Here is a 19,238-nt window from a genome sequence, read left to right as displayed (position 1 = left end):
AGAACAAAGACGTTTAATGACCTAATTGGCTTCATTGTGAATTTGCAGCCAAAACGAAAAAAAAAGCTCAAAAATGCAATAAAATTGATTGCTATAAATGCCACATATTCTGTTTGATCACAGCAACATTTACGTTTTAAGGAAGAAAGAGCTGAAGGGTTTGTGTTTTTGTTTGTCCAGGTAAATCATGTTTTAAACAAGCAATGGACAAGATATTTACAGTTACAGTGTGGTCACCATTCAACCCCCCAGCCCCCACCCAAAAAAGAAAAAGTCATGATGCAGACAACCAAAAAGTTAAACTATCAGCAGTGTGAAGGTGGATATGAATCTCAGGTGGGGCACAGCATCCTTGAGCCACTGCCTAGATAAGCGGGTGTAATGAAGTGCTACAAACGGACTTGTACTGTATAACTCTTGCCCTGGCAAGGAGCCTGGAATCCTAAACGAGCCTTAGTGAGCTTGAGCGAATGCCACTTGTTGGCTTGTTTTGTGGGGAGAGGCTTTAGGTTGAGTGCTGATATGTGTGTGCCCTGTAGACAAAGGCAGGCTGTGGACTGAAGCAGTTAGTGAATACAGACCCTGAACTGTATTCACATGGACAGTAATGGATATGTGAACTTGCCTCTGTGTTTACTGCCATCTCCTAAGTGCTTTTAGGGGCAGATTAACTATAGACCTAGCTCATCTGTAGATATGTGTGAAGACGTGCCGGAGTGGATAAACATGTACTTACGGACTTAGATGAGAGCCACGTAGTGTCAGAAAACAGAGCGATCATTTCACTAGGGTTAAATGTATGCCCAGCAGTCTCCCCAGTGAAGGAGATTAATGGTGCCCTGCATGAGAACTGGTATATTGTAACAGATGTAAGAACTGCATTGACTGGTCTAATGTAATAGACCATGGTTTTTAGATTTACTTGATTGGATTAAGATTCGCTGTTTAATTAAACATAGTGTCTGAACAGTTGGTTATGAATTGATTAATTGACACAACAGGATTATGACCCATGGGCCTATAGGGTGGTTGAAGCGTGTGCTACACAGTTGGGGCTAGTTGTAAAAAGAATAAAGAAGTGTCAGTCAAGGAGAGAGACTAATGTGTTCCGTTAAATTGTGAACTAAAGAACTCTACGTCCCGTTTTACCATACACTGCCATGTCATAACTAACTTGATCTCATGAAAAAATCAGAACCTTGCCTTCATTAAGGGAGGTGAATAGTGATTTTTCTGAATGAAACACAGGAAATGTAGGAAACATGGCAATATTTTAAAAATACGTTTTAATTACGTGTTTCAAATAGCATTAACCTTTGTTTACTAATATGCAGTGAACTGGTTGAAACCTATTTTAATGGAAGATGTTCTGAATTCTGTTTGTGTGCTACAAGTGCAAGCAGCACTCTTCAGGTCTTTAGCTGGCTTCTACTTTGTGTCCAGTGATTTTAGTCATAGTGTAGAAATGTGTTTGGCTGCTGTAGAGAGCACTAGTGTAGGAGGAAAGTCGTGCTCATATGTGTGTAAGTCTGGCCACCTGTGTTTTTTGTGCAGTGGGGGTGCAGTAGTGGAAGCAGATTAAATTTTTCTTTGTTAGCGCTGCGGGGTCTGCACATATCCTCTGTAGAAATAACTCTGCCAAATAGGGGAGGAAACATCTTGCTGGTGTGAATCTCTGATTTGCAAACAAACACACCGCAAGAGTCGTTTGTACCGAGAAGGTAAACACGACTGTTTTCCCAGGCACCGCTTTCAGGGGTGAACGTGTTTATATGTGAAAGAGACATGTTGCATGGGTGGAAGATGTTTTCCTCTGCTCAGAAGGCTGTGCCTATGTGTTTTGCTTCCCCCCCCCCCCCCCCCCTCAGCAGAGCTCTTGTAATGGTGGTCAGCGGGATGGGCCAGCACAAGGCCAGACTGGTGGTGTGCAGAAGGGTGAGGTCACATGTCTTAACCCAGAGGGGGTGGAGGATCTCCGGGCCCTGGAGCATAAACGGACAGGCCGGGCACTGGACCAGGAGAAGGACCACACCCGGTCTGTCTCTTTGCTGGAGCAGAAACGCAAGGTGGTGTCCTCCAGCATTGACGTGCCCCATGCCAGGTAGGATTGTACTACACAAACAGCGCCCCTTACTGGCGGGAAAAGAAAGTGTAGAAGTAAAGATCATACACGTTTGTGGGTGGTGATAGGTTTCTTTTCTTTTTCCATCTAATTGATGTCTGTATTCATTTTATCTTTAAGAATTTTTTTTGATATTTTACCCAATATTAATAATAACTGTTGTCACGTATCTTTGAAATTGAAGTTAATTTTATAAAATCTGTTCAGTATAAGACTGTGAGCATTGTAGCGAATTAGTGTTTTTGTTTTATGTATAATCATATATATTTTGTAAGCTATTATAGGAGTTTGTGATCTGAGAAATACATTGTAAATTAAGTGGAAACACTCGGGCTATTGTGTTTTTTTTTTGTTTGTTTGTTTTTTTTTTGCTCACTTTGGCAATATTTATTAAACTAGAGATTAGTTACATATATTTACTTTCCGACATCTATATGACATTTACAGCTATTTTAGATTTAGTTTTATTTTTACACAGTAAAAACATTTAATTATGATGTTTAATAGCGTAGATTCACATCAAAATCAACAGGTTAATCTTTTATGGAAACCAATTAATTGTGAATTTATTTCACGTAAATGTTATATTAAATGATCTCTTATATTGAGTAGCTGTAATGTTTTAAACTCTCCAGTGTTGTGTCGGTAGCTTACAATTCTTGCTGCTTTTTTTAAGCTTAGTGTAATGTTTTCAGACTTCATGTTTCTGCGTTTTTGGCAAGCCTGTACCAATCACTGCATTTGGTTTTGTTTCTCCCTTGATTTGGTTGCATTACATAATTTCATTGCAATCAGTATATTCCCAAAACACATTTCGTATTTGTGTGTGTTTGTCTTTGTGCGGTTTAACAATTGCGTTTACTTAGAGGGGCCATCTGCTGAACTTTTCATTTGAAAATTGTTCATACATCCAATTACTCAACCCACCGAGGAACCAGATTTCACCAGAGACAAGCTGAATTTGTTTAGACACCAGAAACTTATAAAATATGCATACAGAAGCTACAGCCCAATACCTCAACTGCAATTTCCCACATGGGTTATTGTGGTTTTCCTCTGGCAGGAGGCACAAAGCAAACAGAATAAGGGACAGATGCAAAGATGTGTTTTTGTCATATGTTTATTTTTTCTCTGAAGAAGTGAAACTACTGAAGTGTATAGTAATACTGTGTAATACTTCCAGAACTCCAAGTCTAGTGTTATGTGAACTTTTAGCATGGGCGCTGCTCAAAGTACAGCCTGTCCCTGAAACTAACTGAATTTGGTGTACGTTAGGTTCATCTACTGGGACCTAAGGAGAAATCTAATGAGAGAATGAAACTGTGATCCACTATTTTAAAACAGCTGCTTTTTTGTTAGATGAAATATAGAACTTAGAGGTCAGAATGTGTGAGGAATATGACCACCAGGATTTTAAGTGCCCTCTCAGATTGTGATTAAAAGGAGTAGGTCACAACCCTGTGAGCTTGTTTTGGCATACTAGGCAACATTAACCTAGATCTGAAATAATTTTAAACTGAGTGGGTTGCTGTGTATCGACACTTCCTGTAACCATAATGGAAAATGACTGCAGTGGTGGAAGAATGAAAGCCTGCAGGACAAGAAGGAAATGAAAAGGTGCACCTTTCACTCACTTGTCAGCTGTTTTGGTTCTCATTATAGAGCAGAACAGCTTTGCTCCTCGTATTGGTTTGCGCCAATTCAACATAATCATTGAGACAGCTTTTTTAAAATAGAAATCAATCAATACTATATGATGACTGACCTATATTTTCCTTTGACTGATTCCCCTAAAGAGGCCATTTTATAACACAACATTAATAGCTGCATCTGAGAAAAAAAGTAATCATGCTTGAGGTTTACTGTTCCTGTTTGCATGGGCTTGCAAGTTGCTTTCTGTAAATCTGCTGAAGGCACTCTATTTACAGATATCTCTGTCCTTCCTCTCGAACAGAAGTGGTCAATTCTTTTCTGTGTTTATATATTTTCCCCATTGCAGGAAATTGCCAACTGTAACAAGAGCTACCAGTCTGATTTGTGGTGTTAATGCTCTGAAAATTTGACAAATAGCTTTCAGACAACTAATTGCAACCCGAGGAAGTTAAGCATGGTTTAGGGGAAGTACAGAAACTGCTCTGCTTGTTATTGAGCAGTAAAAACAACAGCAGGAGTTTGGCTGGTTCAAGACCTCACCAAATATCTTTAGGCTGCAGTGCATACTGCCCTCGAAATACACTAGTCAACACAAAAATGCACAATGCAAATAAACAACACAACAATACAGATAACACACCCTGGCCTCAGAATCCAAACACAGGACTATTCCCCAATATAACATCAAACCTGCTAGGCATGCTGAGAGCTCCCTCTGTGTGCCCCAGCCTCTTCAAGTCTGTAGCCATTGCCACAATATTGTAGTTTCCCACAAAACCCTTATTTACTAGACCTTATAGCTTAAGAACTAAATGAAACCGAAATACAGCTCATCCTTTCAGACAACCTTATGGCTATTAATGGAGATTCCCTTTTTTTCACATACAATATTGTCTTTTTTCCTCTCAATTTTCTCTCTCTTCTTACAGTAGTAGGCAGTGTTAGAGCAGAGGGTGAATCAGAGAAAAAGCAGAGGCATACAATTAGACCGCGTTTTCTAAAGAAAAGCAGCTCTGTGTTTGCCAAGGAAAATAAATTCCCACCGAAATGGGACTGTACTTGGAGTGCAACTTTCAGAACCATGTGATTAACATCAGAAAAACACCCCTTTCTCTCGCTTGGATTTCTAAGACGCTGGACATGTTCCAGCTCACACACAGCAAATTTTCTCAGCAGCCCACTGGTCTCTAAGCTCTTATCAGATTGAACTCAGATTGGTCTTTTTCCTTACTTCTCGGAATGACATTATTAACAAATAACTATAAAATTCATTTAAATTTGCTGAGCAAACAAAAAGCTGTTTACCTATTTATGTTTATAAATATTCATCAGACACAACTTGTTGTTGTGAGTTAGCCATATATATTTATCTTATATCTACTTAAAAAAAAGAATAAAGCCTGAATTTACAGACCTAGGTGCTGGCCATGTTCAGTGCTTTAAAAGCCCTCCAATGAAAATCAAGTTTTTAACATTGTTTGTTCATGTGGGGTGATTTTTCATTTAAAATTAACAGTCACAATATGGCTGAGTTATTCTGCTTTGATACTGTTGTGTAATAATGATGGTTTCAAAAACATGGATTTAGAAAGCTAGGTTCCATAAGCCACAAACACTAAGCACTAATCCTGTCAACTTGTGGCCTGGGGCTTTCCATGAACGCTCAGGCTGCAGGTAAGCGGGGCGTAAGTGTGGACAGAGGAGGGTTCTAATTACTTATTCATAGAGCCACACAAATTGCATTAATACTGGGATTTACTGAGATTGCATTAATACTGGGTTATATATATATATATATATATATATATATATTTATTTTTTTATTTTTTTATTTTTTTTTTTGGGTAACGTGATATCTTGGTGGTAACTGTATCTGGTGTAATTCAACTCTGCTTTAGCACAGTACACATAAAAAGACAATATAACACATGTACAGTAACCACAATATAATACAGTACATGATATACAACATTTAGTAAAAGAGAATCATAGACAGGGACCTGGAGGTTGTGGGTTTGATTCCCACTCCGGGTGACTGTCTGTGAGGAGTTTGGTGTGTTCTCCCTGTGTCTGCGTGGGTTTCCTCTGGGTGCTCCAGTTTCCTCCCACAGTCCAAAAACACACGACTCAAAAGTGTGTGTGTGTTGCCCTGTGAAGGACTGGTGCCCCCTCCAGGGTGTATTCCCGCCTTGCGCCCAATGATTCCAGGTAGGCTCTGGACCCACTGCGACCCTGAACTGGATAAGCGATTACAGATAATGAATGAATGAATGGCTTTGTTAAATCCAAATAATGATACAAATTTATTAGTATATTGTCTCTGTCTGAAGAAAAACATGTATCTTCATTTATGCCCATTTTTAATTTACTACACCATTTTAATACAGCAGCTGTCCTTCAAAATTACTTGATTTTTTTTTACATGGGCTTTCACTAAACGTTAAGAGAGCGGCAGGTTGGCGCAACAGGTAGTGTTACTGTCACACAATGAGGTATTGGGGTTGTGGGTTCGAGCCACACCTCGGGTCACTGTTGAAGTTTGAGGAGTTTAGTGTGTTCTCTCCATGACTGAATGGGTTCACTGTGGGTGCTCTGGCATCCATCCACAATCTAAAAACACATGTTGGTAGGTGACTATGGTAATGTGTCCATTAGTGCCCTGTGATGGACTGGCACCCATTCAGGTTATGTTCCTGCTGTATGCATGACCATGAATGAAAGTTAAGAAAAAAAATTCCTTCTCCTATAAATGTACTTTTGGAGACACGTTTTTCTTTGGACAGCCATAATATGCTAATTAGTCTTGTCTGTTCAGCCTTAGCCATTGAGAAGGGTTAATGCAGACTCAGCACTGGTTAGTGACAGAGGCAAGCTGGCAAAGTGGCATTTTATATATTTTCTTGATTGTGGCCTATTAAAACATCTGCATAACACTTCCATTGTTCCTAATTACACCTATCAATTTTGACTGTAGTTGGCAACCAAAATTACTGATCTCTGTCAGACTGTCAGTCTTTATTAATTAAAACGTATACGTTCTAATTAAATTCACTTCATGAGGCTGCCATACTTGTCCACACTTTCATTTTGGTGGCTCTCATTAATTTTTATTATAGTTTAGCAGAATGAGAATGGAGAGGGCTCCAGGAAAGTAATGAAACTGTGAGATCCGCAGGATGAAGAAAGACAGTAGAGTCAAAACATGCCCTTTAGAACGCCTCTTTGTTAAAACATAGCATAATTGAACTTATGAAGAAAAGACCAAGTAAATGTTTGTGTTGTTTGTTTATAACAACCAGGTTAAACTCTTAAACACTGTCACTTTTCATAGCTATCTTTACAACTAAGAAATAAACTTAAGACCACAGTAATAGTCTATACTAAATGTGTACACCAATCAGCTATTACCTCCTTGACCTACTGCCCATTCAATTAGCTCCACTGATTCTACAGGAGTGTTCTCCCCGTGTCCGCGTGGGTTTCCTCCGGGTGCTCCGGTTTCCTCCCACAGTCCAAAAACACACGTTGCAGGTGGATTGGCGACTCGAAAGTGTCCGTAGGTATGAGTGTGTGAGTGAATGTGTGTGTGTCTGTGTTGCCCTGTGAAGGACTGGCGTCCCCTCCAGGGTGTATTCCCGCCTTGCGCCCAATGATTCCAGGTAGGCTCTGGACCCCCCGCGACCCTAAATTGGATAAGCGGTACAGATAATGGATGGATGGATGGATGGATTCTACAGGAATACTATGTAGTTCTACAATTAAAGATTGTAGTCTATATTTTGCTTTGCATACTTTATTTCCCCCTTTCACCTTGTTCGTCAATAGTCTGGACCACCACAGGACAGATATGATTTGTGGGGTGGATAATTTTCTGCACTGCATTGACACTGGTGAGGTGGTGTGTTAGTGTGCAAGTACAAGTGGATCAGACTACACCTACCTCATTGGTCCACCCTGTAGATGACAGTGGCTGTTCTTGCTGCACAGTTGTGTTGGTCATCCTCTAGTCCTTCATCAGTGGACACAGGAAACTGTTAGCTGGATACATTTGGTTGTTGGACTATTCTAAGTCCAACAGTAACACTGAGGGGTATAAAATTCCCAAATGTAAATTAAACTTAATTGTTACAAAACTCTGTACTTAATCCTTAGTAGTATGTTTCCAAAATTCTTATTAAGCAATTAAGAAATAAGTATAATTACATTTGTGTGATCACAGCCATACTTCATGTAGTCCATCTTTACATGTAGAGTCAAAGTTAAAGGTGCTGTATATGATTTCACACTTTTTAAAATTTTAGTGAATGGTTCACCAGCTCTCTGCTTTATTTGCGATCTGGAAAATAAGTCTGGTATCAGTGCCTTTACTAAATGTACATTGCAGGTTGTTCAAACACCTCAATTGTCTGGGTAAATTTGTCTCTATTATGGAGTATTTTTTTCTCCCAAAAAAACTACAGCATGTTGAGTGTCTAGAAAAGTGATAAGTAAGTGTAATTATCATTCACAATCATTATCCTAATACAGCTACAGTAATGTGTAAAAGTCTTAGTCACCTCAGATTATTATCATTTAAAATATCTTCTCACTGAGCGTGATGGTTGTAAAAATTGATATATAATTACAATGAATAAAAAAACATTAATGCAATGACAATAAACAGATTTTTATTTTCCAAAAGGTTGTTGTGAGTGAGTGGGAAGAACAAACTTTGTTTCCAGATATTCTCTTTGATTGTATGAATTTGTTAAATTAACAGCACACTTGATTTAACATAATGAAGTATATATTAACTGGTAAACCTAGAAATTGGACGATTCAAATAATACTGGACTGTAAATATGGAAAGGGTTAAACCAACTCATTCACACACAGAAAATCACAACTTACTGTAACAATGTTATTTGTTTATACTCTTATGTAAGGGTTTGAGTTTGTTAGTTTGTTTTTGAGAACTCCTACTGCTCAGATAAATACCATTTTAAATCTCATATTCTCAGGTGTCTAAAAAGTGGACAGCACTGTACGTAACTCAAACCTTAATTTTATTTCTTAGCTGTGTTGTTAAAGGAAAACCACCTTCAGCTTAATGTGGTACCAAGGACTTTTCTGCAACTGAAAAATTACCTTAATTGTAGCACAGATGTCTCAGCCTTGTTTCTACTTTTGCATATTTTGCCTGTTGCACCACCATGCAAACAAGTTTCCTGTGCAGAAATGACACAAAAATAAAGTTGCTTGTTGAAATTTTTTGTTGAAATGTCTCTGCTGCTTAGGTTCATGACCCTCAGTGAGATTATTCATGGCAATATTTGCTGAAGGAGTGTGGTTATTTTTGTGAGGATGAAATATTCAAAGATATTCAAATCATGATAATGGACTTAAAGGCTAAGCACCAGCTCTATGAAAGTGTCAAACAAATAAATACAGTGGAATTTGAGTTCCTAACTTGTGTTTATTGATAGTCAGAAAACATGCTATTTCTTAATAATTCAAGGAATAAGGTTTAAAAGACTGTTGATTCCCCCCCAACGGTGTTCGGAAACTCTAATAGGCGTCTTGCCTGTGACGTAGATGGTGGACAACAACTCTAGAAGTTGCACATAATTTAATGCAAAATGATGAAAAGGTGTGTTGTTTTTGGCTGCAATAATTCAATGTACAGTGGGACATCTGTGCACAAATGGCCCAAAGATCCCAAAATATCCAGAAAATGGACTAAATTTGTCAACTTTAAACGGGCACTTTGGAAAGGACCATCCGCTCACTCTGTTATCTGTAGCTCATTTCACTGGCACTTTTCCAACAATATGGGCATGTAAGGAAACCAACGAAAGGTGTTCAAGAGCCTCTGTAACATGGAGGTAAACAGGTAAACAGTACTCTTACTTCGCCTGTTTTAGTTGGTGTTAGTTAATGTTAGCTTGACTTGCTAAACTCGGTGGCTCAGATTATTCTCGGCTACGTAGCTGCATTACGGAGGTTTATAGTGTCGGATGAATTCGAGTTCGACTTCGATCACATTTACAAGAATAACGGTACCTCTAAATTTGAGTTTAGCTTATTGCTAGGCTATTGTCATGAATAATGTTGGTTATTTAGCTATCAGCTAGATACTGTCATAACAGTCAGTCATACCGGTGTTTTACCGCTTCGTTGTTCAGCTGTTGTCCACCAGTGACGTCACGGTTGCGTTCAAGAATTTCCGTAGCGAGCTCGGGTTTTTCCGTCAATTTAATAAAATTGTCAGTTTTAAAGCAAATTAAGCTGCTATTTTCCTTTTAATTCATACTTATATATGTCAGTAACTATAATAATGTGAAATATTCATGGAGGTCCATTAAGTGGTGCTTAGCCTTTAATGTTTTTGCCATACATGCTTTAAGTTATAGAATTGCACAAGCATGTAAATAACTCCTGGTATAATTCTGAGACATTTGAAACAGATTCCATCAGTGGAGAGCATCAAAGTATAGTAGCTTATGTGGCCTAATCCACAATATATATATATTAGTAGTAAGAGTAGTAAGGGTTAATAGGTTGGAATATGATAGAAAAGGTAAACACACCACTGAAGTTTTTTTCCACTTTAGGACAATTCTCACGGGTATGTGCTACGGATTTTGATTTACACCGATGTATTGATACACTTTTTGTATTGCTCAGCCTGGAATAACAGAACCTAGATAGCAGGAGAGATCGGCTACAGATCTTACATTTAAAATGCATATTTTTGTGTTATCAAAATTATGTATTTTTAATTGATTAGTCTTTAAAGTGAATAGTTAATATTGATTTGAAATGAAATTGCTGAATTTAATATAAATATATTGTATGTTGTGCTGATAAAGAATCTATGTGATCATTGCCTTGTGGAAGTGCGTGGCCACACCTCTTAGGGAGAGTTGTTGAGCAGCTCTCATTATCCTCCCCACAATTATCACATTATCTCTCCTCCACAATTCGGTGATGAGGAAAGTAAAGGTTAATGACATATTTAGGTATAAGGTGCCCATGGTTCTCCTGCTAAGCTGAGTGTATTATCACACTTCTTTTGATCCTATCATTTCTGCAATCTGTGAGCAGCTTGAAAGGGGAAATGCTCAATGCATTGAAGTGCTTTTTCTGTGGGCTGTTTCTGTAGTGGTGACAGCTGGTACAGTCTCCCCTTTACCCCCCTTTAGGGGAAGTATGGGATACCTTGTGTTTTTTTTTTCTAAACAGAATGTGGAGGTTTCTCTAAGCTGCCTGTGGGTCCCCACCGAAGTAAACAATAGGACAGTCACGTGAGACACAGCAGCAGTAGCAGCATCTGTGGAAGAGAGGTGGAGCTGTGGTTCTCAGAAGCACAGTGAACTTTGCTCTGCTTGGAAGGAGTGGAATGTACACTCTGGACCAGAGAGTTGCCTTCTCTCTGTGTGCTGGGTGGTTGGTTGCATGCACATTGATGGTCCCAGTGTAACTAAAGGAGCTGTGAAAGAGAGGGTTCGCAGCACTGGTGTTATGTTACTGCACAGTATGACAGGAAACACCAGGCCACAACTCTTCCCATTTTTCTTTCTTTTATGTAGTGTGTCATGCAAACCACTCGACTCTCAACAGCTCTGTTGACATGCCACATTCACAGGTTTCTGTTCACCACCCCTTCACATGAAATGTCTGTATATTTCAAATATGCACTTGCCCACTTTTACATTATTTCTTTTTTTAATTATTTTTTAATTCTAACTTAACAGTTTATACTCAGAGGGGTCAAATTGCAGCAGCTGTTCAGGTTATTTATTCAGATATTATTCTTTGTGTCTGATTAGCACCTCTTTGATTCATTAAGATCCGTCTCTGACTCACTGAGGTGGCCAGGACGCAGAGACCATCTAACTACACGTGCCAGTGCTCAGAGACAATAAGAACACTAGATCCTCCTCCCTCTCCGTCTCTCTCTTTCTCGTTCGCTCACTCACTCCCCCTCCCCTCTCTCTCTCTCTCTCGCGCCCTTGCTCCTTCTCTCCCTTGCTCGCTCTCTCCCTTTGTCTCCCGACTCACATGTTTTTCTGCTCTGCAGGATAGACGTTAGTCCTCCGCTGTTCAGGGCATTGTGCAGTGCCGCATCTCCCACTCACATTTACATAAGGATGCTGAGGAGGAACATCAGCTTATTGCCTGTACCTTGACCAGCGCATCTGCTAGCGATTACCATCTGTGCAGACAAGCGAGCCATCAGCACCAGAGCAGCTGACGAGTTGTTTTGTCCTTGTTTTTGTTGTTGATTATGCGGTGGATTGACTCTGCTTTGTGTGATTTCCATCAGATTCTTTCATGTAACGACGAAGGATGGAGTGATGGAAACAATGTAAACAACAGGGAACATACTATTTATCATAATCTCATTAGGATAAGTGTCCCATTTTGTCTCAGCCACACTCAGTGTCTCTTCTACATTGAACAAACAGACTCTAGCAAAACTTCAAGCAAGGATGGTAGATAAAGCTGCGATTAACTGTGTTTAGCCGTGAGGGGTTGTGGTGGACTGTTAATGATATCACACCATTCTTATGTTGATGTATACTGCATAGAAACAAAGTTGCTTTGGATGTAATTCCAGGCAACCAGTCACCTTTTTACGGTCCTCCTGCAGTATTTACTGTGCCCTGAAGGCCATTTTAGTGTAGGGTGTACGAAGCAGTAAGCCCAGTGGAGCTCACTATAACACTCGTTCTTTGCTGTTTTTTTTACACTCATTCTATAAGTATTTTCTTTCAGGGACTGGATCATTGTTAGGACCTTTACCCTAAAACAGTGTGACGAAAGAAGCCATAATATCCCTCCCCCCATGAGCTCTGTCGGATGAAGGCTGAGTGTTTTTTATGTGACTCCTTCTTCTACACTGCAGTAGGGAGCGCACCTCTGTTTCTCCCTCCATCACAAAGACTCTCTGGGGATTTAGACAGATGTTACAGGGGGATGGGGGTCACATGCAGTGTGAGAGATGGTGAGTGCTTCTAACCAGGTTATGGTGACAGAGCGATCAGAAGAACAAGCATGGAAAACCACAATGATATGACCAGAGATAGTAGGTCAGGCAGGTTGAATCTTTTGATCATTTGTATTGTAATTAGCATGGGCACAATAAGGTGGCACACTTGCCACACATGGTTAAATCTGGCGCTTAGGTCTTTTAATGCAGTGGACATTTTGTGTAGCCTGGTCCGCTTCAGTACACAGTGCATGCTTGGTGCATCAGCAGGTAGTGACAGCACTGGGGCCGCAGTTGCTGTCAAGCACAAGATACCTTTGTTCACATATTATTTGTTCCTTATAAGGAATATTTATTATCCCTGGATATGCCACGCAAGCAATTGTGATGAGGTTTGTGGCCCCCAGAGCCAGTCATTCTACAGTCAGCTTATAATACAGTTGTTTTTCCATTGATAGTTAAATCAGTTTTTCTCATTCCACATATTATGGGATAGATTACAAATTAAAAGTAATAAAAGTCAGTCAACATGAGAGTTAGGAAGACTAAACATCTATTTAATGATTATAAACATCAGTCTTATCTCAGAACCTAGTCTTCCTGTAAAAACTGTGTTTCTTTAGACAACTGACCACTTCAAAACGGTAGATTTGGTGCTTGACTTTCTCTTGAGCTATAACATGCTTTAGGAATGTGTGTGTTTTCTTACGTGAATAGCAATCAAAATGTTTACCTACAAAATTTCTGGCCATGGTCGTTTGTTTTGTTTTTTTCTCCATTTGTTTCAATGCAACATTTTGACACAAAAACCATTTATTTAGTTTCTTTTTCCAAGTGATCTCACTGCATCTGTCTATCGTGGCTTTAGAATCTCTCTGATCCTGATTACACTTGGCTCCCTCACATTTAGAGAAAAATTGTCAGGAGTGTCCCAACATAGAAAATATGGCAAAAACCGAGAACAACATGAGGTAGGGACAGAGCCTGTACAGACAGTTTAGAGCTGTGTTGTATTTTTACTGCTTGAAGATTAGAAAGTATAGGCAAACAAATTGTAAAGCAAAATCATTGTTCTCAGGCCCTGCTTTAGACTGCAAGCCAGCTTCCAGCCACATGGTGGATTCTTAGTGTAGAGTTTCTCTGTGAGTTTGTAGATTTATTTGTGTCATTTTGAGAAAGAGGCTGGGTTTGGAAGACCGCCAGCCACTGGGATTGTGGGACTGCCACGAACCCTCCCTGTAATGACCGACAGTAACCCCGGTTTCCTTGGCTCGGTACAGCCCCTATATCCTCTCTCTTTGCATATTGGGGGAAAAAGCCTCTTGGGTCAGGCATTGGCTAGTGAAGTACAGGGATGGGGGAATGCATAAAATGGCACAACAAAACACAAGGTGAAATAATGCTCTGTACATGGATATGCCTGGTAAGGCCTACAGTGATTTAGTAATCTTTCCTTTAATTAGATTTAGTTGAGGGTATATTTGGGCTGAGAGTAACAGGTTCACTGGAATAGTTATTATTTATTCTTGATTCAGAGTCAATGGCTAGTTTAAAATAACTGGCATGGAACAATGATACTGTGACACGTAGTGAGGAGTTATTTTCACATCTTTACATGGTTTGACCTAATCTAAATATAAAGTACACATACATGTACCACTGGGGTATACCACCGAGGCCTTTATTGACAAGTGTTTATCAGGTCTTTTTAGAAGGGGAAAGACTTGAAATTTGGGGTTTTTAAGTGCCAAGGATTTGTTCCCAATGTATGCTTTGAACACACAGCAAAACAACGTGGGTCCAGAATAGGAAATTTTGGAGAGGCAGCAGTGTGTATGGTTGGACGTGAAATATTGAGCAAAGCTGGGAGCCTTCTGTGAAGCTCTTTGTTTCCCTGCTAGAACTAGATCTTCATCCACATGTGTGCACCTCATAAAAGATGCAATAAAATCCAACATTATTACATAGTACACATAAACCTCCTTATGCACTAATGTCGCCGTGGCATTTGTAAGCAGCTTGTGACTTCAGCTGTGCTACTATACATATGATACCAAGTACTATTTTTCCAGAATTTGTGTCTCTGCAAGAGTTATCCTAATATTCATGTTTGTGATGATTATTTAAAATTACATTTTAAAGTGCAAACATGGGGTAGTTTTCTGGACTGAGGTTTAGATTCTTCTGAGCCACAATCTTCAGTGTAAACTGTAAACTTGTATCTGTATATACATATGTACCTGTATGTCGAAGTACATGTAAGGATTGAGTCAGTAAGAAGCACATAATCAGAATTTCCCTGTCATAAACATATAAACCAGGAAGTAATGTTTATAACAGTTCCATGCGTTTTTGCTTTGTGTAATCATTATGGATTTTAATGGGGCTGACTGTATCATTACCTGTTATAAGAGTAAAAGCGCTTGAGGTGGAAGGCTGGGGTTCTCTGATTTATTATCCATTATTCAGGAGGAAATGAGCGTCATAGCCCAATGACTGTAATAAACGATGGATTTCCTCGCCAAATTCTTCAAAGCTTTCCTCCCTCTTTCTTTCTGCTGTTTCTCTCAGCCGTAAACAATGCAAGGGAAGGGTAGTGAGTGCGGGGAGGTTGATGTGGTTGGGGTTTTAGGGGAATTCCCCATATGCTTGCTGAACTGCCTCTGTGTTATTTTTGAGCAGTGATGAGTGTTCAGTGATACTGAAACATGTAGAGATAACTCGAAATATAAACACAATGTAATTCGCTTTGAAAGGGTTTTTTATCTTTCCTGTTGGAGAATGTGATATGTCTACAGACATTGTAAGTAGTATGGAATAAATTCTACAGCCCTTCAACAGCTTTATTGCACCTGAAATTGCAAAGATCCAGTAGCCTATATGCAACATCTGCTGTTGCTGCTGGAAGTTGAAATACGTGTCCTAATTTTTAGTTTATGTATGTGAGTGTGACATGAGTGCATGTATTTTACTGGTCTCAATCTATCTCCTAGAGTATACCCTCAGCTTTAGTGAAGCAACAGGTGAAGGGCGATTGATTCTGGAGAGGAGCCAAAGGAAAATAAATACAGAACAGTGAATATGGTAATACAGTGGTTGCTGCTATCATTTCCCCTGACTTTGCAACTGGAACTGTGTCTGGCTCTATGGCACTGTGGCTGTGGGTTTCTTAAAGGGACTCCTACAGACAAAGGTCCAGATGTCTTATGAAAGTAGTACTGCCAGGGTGGGGTGGATAGCATTTCACCAGCCCCCAGCGCAGCCATTTGTCTTGTGAGTTTAGACAGGCAAAAAAAGTTGACACATCTGTCCAACAATCTGCAGCATATGAGCTGACTGCCTCACTTTTGCTCATGCTGATCTCAATCGTTTATTCCCAAGGCATAAAGCTGCTCGTGTACAGAACATACATATTACAGAAGAGGGATAATTTATGCTCATGTTTATGTGTATTACCGCACACACACACACATAATTTTTGTTAAGAGTTTAAAATTTTTTGCAAGCTGTTGGATCTGGGTGTAATAAAATATATTTTAGAGCTAGTATCTGGTCCAAATTTATTAAAGACAAGAATCTGTGAAGTGCTGCCCGTCTGCAGCTGTGTTTGAATAGTGTTTGAAGGAATGATGAGATGCATGTAAGATTTTGAACTTAATAAAAATATATTATGTATTATTTTGCAAGATTTTGTCCAAGTTTAAAACACTGAGCCACAGTACTTTATATGAAGTGTGTCTTTGTTTGTACAAAACACAATGTTCGGGAATATATTAGTGGAACACATCATCAGGCATTAAACATGCATTTTTCCAGATTTACACTCAGTCTCATTACAGATGACATTTTGTTTCATGTTGAAAGTAGCATGTTCAGTTTAATATCTTGCATTTTTAATTATCATCTCAGATGTATGGGTCTGTGCTGCTACTATGACTTAATAAGGACACCAATGCCTAAAGTGATTTGGAGCATTAAATCCCTCTTTTGGGGAGTAGCAATATATCACATGGTAATTACACAGATCCTAATGTGGGTGTTTTTTTTTTTTTTTTTTAATTTACAATATTTCACTGCCATGAAGGATTTAAGGGTGTTAATTAGCTGCTGTTCAGGCACATCTCTGTGGCATTATCTCAGGGGTCTGCCATGCTGCGTTGCCTCATTGCGTATTTCCAAGGTGACCAGGAAATAGCTGTGTGAGAGGGTCCTAGGGAACGCGCTGTTGGAGGAAAGAGCTGCTGTTGATTTATATGAAAGCTGTAATGACATCATTTTCATCACACAGGGGTCATAAATTAGACTGTCTTTAATGGAAGTTGAAGAGCTTGTTTGTCTGTCTGGGGTCTCTATCCTTGTAATGAGACTGGGATCTGGATCAACCTCATGCTGGAGCTGCACTGTTTTCTGAAATTGGCATGACTGCTCAGCTGCTCCTATGTGGTCTTGTGTTTGTGACAGCTGACAGAAGATGAGATTGATAACACCCTTCACACATCCATGCATCCATTCTCCTTACTTTGCCAATAACAAAGAATTCACTGCTATTTTTTGGGATGACCTTCTCTGCATTAACAACTGAAATTACTAGTACAGGTCCTTTGTTCTTTCTTTTTCAATAGACTTAGTCATTTGTCATCATAATACCCATGGTGTTTTGACAGTGCAAAGCCACATCATATGTTGGTCCAAAATACATTTATATCCATCATACAAATGCTGACATTTCAGAGAAGTCCAAAGCGAAAAGTGAGATTGTTGGCATGAGAGCACAGTGTAAACTATGTGAAGAGGTCTTCTGTTAAAAATAAAGGTACCAGTAATTACATGGTCTAATAGGTATCATTTATTTTATTCATTTAACAGGAAATCTGAGGAGGAGGTGGATATGGACAAAGTGACTGCTGCCATGGTGCTGACAAGTCTGTCCACTAGTCCTCTGGTCCGGAGTCCTCCTGCAAAAGTTAGTGGTAAGTCACTGCTGAATATATGCTTTTTTTTCTGTTGCAACATCTCCCACATCAGCAGCAGGACGTGGTTTTTGCTCAGCAGTTTCCTGTTTTTTTTTTACAACATAGCCTTTACACTGTAGTACACTGAAGTTGATTCTCTCATGATTTTCATGCAAGGGCTATGATGTGATAACTTTATTCTGTCCTTTAATATCAGTCTTCAGTAATCTGAAGCTTCTGGTGTGGTTACATTTACAATGGGCATTTTGCTGCACTATGGTTGTATACAAGAGACTGCCACTAGTATTTAAATATAAGAATGTAATCAAACAAACTTGGTTTCTAAAATGCTTTTGATTATCTGCTGTCTTCTTCCAGAGTGTCTGAATGGCTCCTGGAAAGATGGAGGCTTTACCCCGTCCAGTAACAGCAGCAGTGGCTACTGGAGCTGGAGTGCTCCAAGTGACCAGTCCAACCCTTCCACGCCTTCCCCTCCACTGTCAGCTGACAGTTTCAAACCCTTCCGCATGCCCAGCCTCAATGGGCCGCAAGATGATGCTCTTGAAGAGCAGGATGGGAGCAGCCTGCTGTTTGACGAACCCATTCCCCGCAAACGCAAGGTGAGCCACCGGCCCTAAACCTGCCCAGATGTTATTTGACATTGCTTTGTGGACTGAGTGTGGTAATGGTAACAACACGGTAACAACAGTAAACAACACGGGAATGGCCATTCTACTGCCTCTCACCAGACCTTGATTAACAGTCTGAAATGGAAATACTGAAATGCTTAATAGTTTTGCAAGTGACCATTTCTGTCAGTTAGATTATTATAACTATTTATTATGAAGAGACCCCAGATTTGTGTACTATTATCCTTTTTGCAAGATGGCTCCTACTTTGTCTGTTCATTGTGTGGTATGGTATTTATGAATGGTGATACTTTTTATATAAATCTATATAAGTGTAGGTAAGGTGGTAAGAAAAGCACAGTGCCAAATTCTGTGTTTTTGGGGACTTCTAATGTCACCGTTGTGTTTCGTGTTGTGTGTACTGTGCTCGTTATGCTGCTGAATGATTTGGGATGTAGTGCAAAGTGACAGGCTGCACCTACACATATGCTCATGTTGTCGATGATAGCACTTGCTCAACCTCTTTCCTGGGCTCTTGTATACTTTATCTCACTGTTCAGCAAACTGACAACTCGCTGAACCCAGTTTCTGTCATTCTTCCCTCATTTGTGGGAATGAATGCCTCCGTTATCTCCAGTATTGTCCCCTCTGCCTTATCTTGGATACAGGATTCCACCACAGCAGCAGTGTTAAAGTTCATCTTGTCCTTGCTGCCATTATCCCTGCCCCCACAGTCATCCGTCCTGCCTAATAACGTTGGAGAGACAGACACAACTGCCTCGTATTAAAATAAATGATTTTAGTAGCTTCGGTCTCTCTGGCAAATGTTAAAATACAGTTAGACATACATTAGAGTCATTATTGATCCTGATGAAAGTAAAAGTTCATCAGAATATCATAATCATGTA

The 19,238-nt window shown here is 39.6% G+C and overlaps 1 protein-coding gene across 4 annotated transcripts in view; it reads left to right on the top strand.

Annotated features, from left to right (window-relative positions):
* znf704 (zinc finger protein 704) overlaps positions 1-19,238 on the top strand; it is a 43,622-nt gene that overhangs the window by 1,548 nt on the left and 22,836 nt on the right. For 3 of the 4 annotated variants that reach the window (XR_010803644.1, XM_066674162.1, XM_066674160.1), the window contains exons 2-4: positions 1,869-2,101; positions 17,616-17,719; positions 18,080-18,321. Coding sequence is in view for 3 of the 4 variants with exons in the window: in XM_066674162.1 (XP_066530259.1) it covers positions 1,869-2,101; positions 17,616-17,719; positions 18,080-18,321 (579 nt within the window). In the remaining variant the exon portion in view is untranslated. The remainder of the gene's footprint in view (positions 1-1,868; positions 2,102-17,615; positions 17,720-18,079; positions 18,322-19,238) is intronic. The other variant, XM_066674161.1, reaches the window with a different exon arrangement.

Source organism: Hoplias malabaricus, chromosome 6 (assembly GCF_029633855.1).
Source record: "Hoplias malabaricus isolate fHopMal1 chromosome 6, fHopMal1.hap1, whole genome shotgun sequence".
In the NCBI taxonomy this organism is placed as follows: Eukaryota; Metazoa; Chordata; class Actinopteri; order Characiformes; family Erythrinidae; genus Hoplias; species Hoplias malabaricus.
The sequence above is the reverse complement of the archived record's forward strand: the minus strand, read 5'-3'. Positions and strand labels throughout refer to the sequence as shown.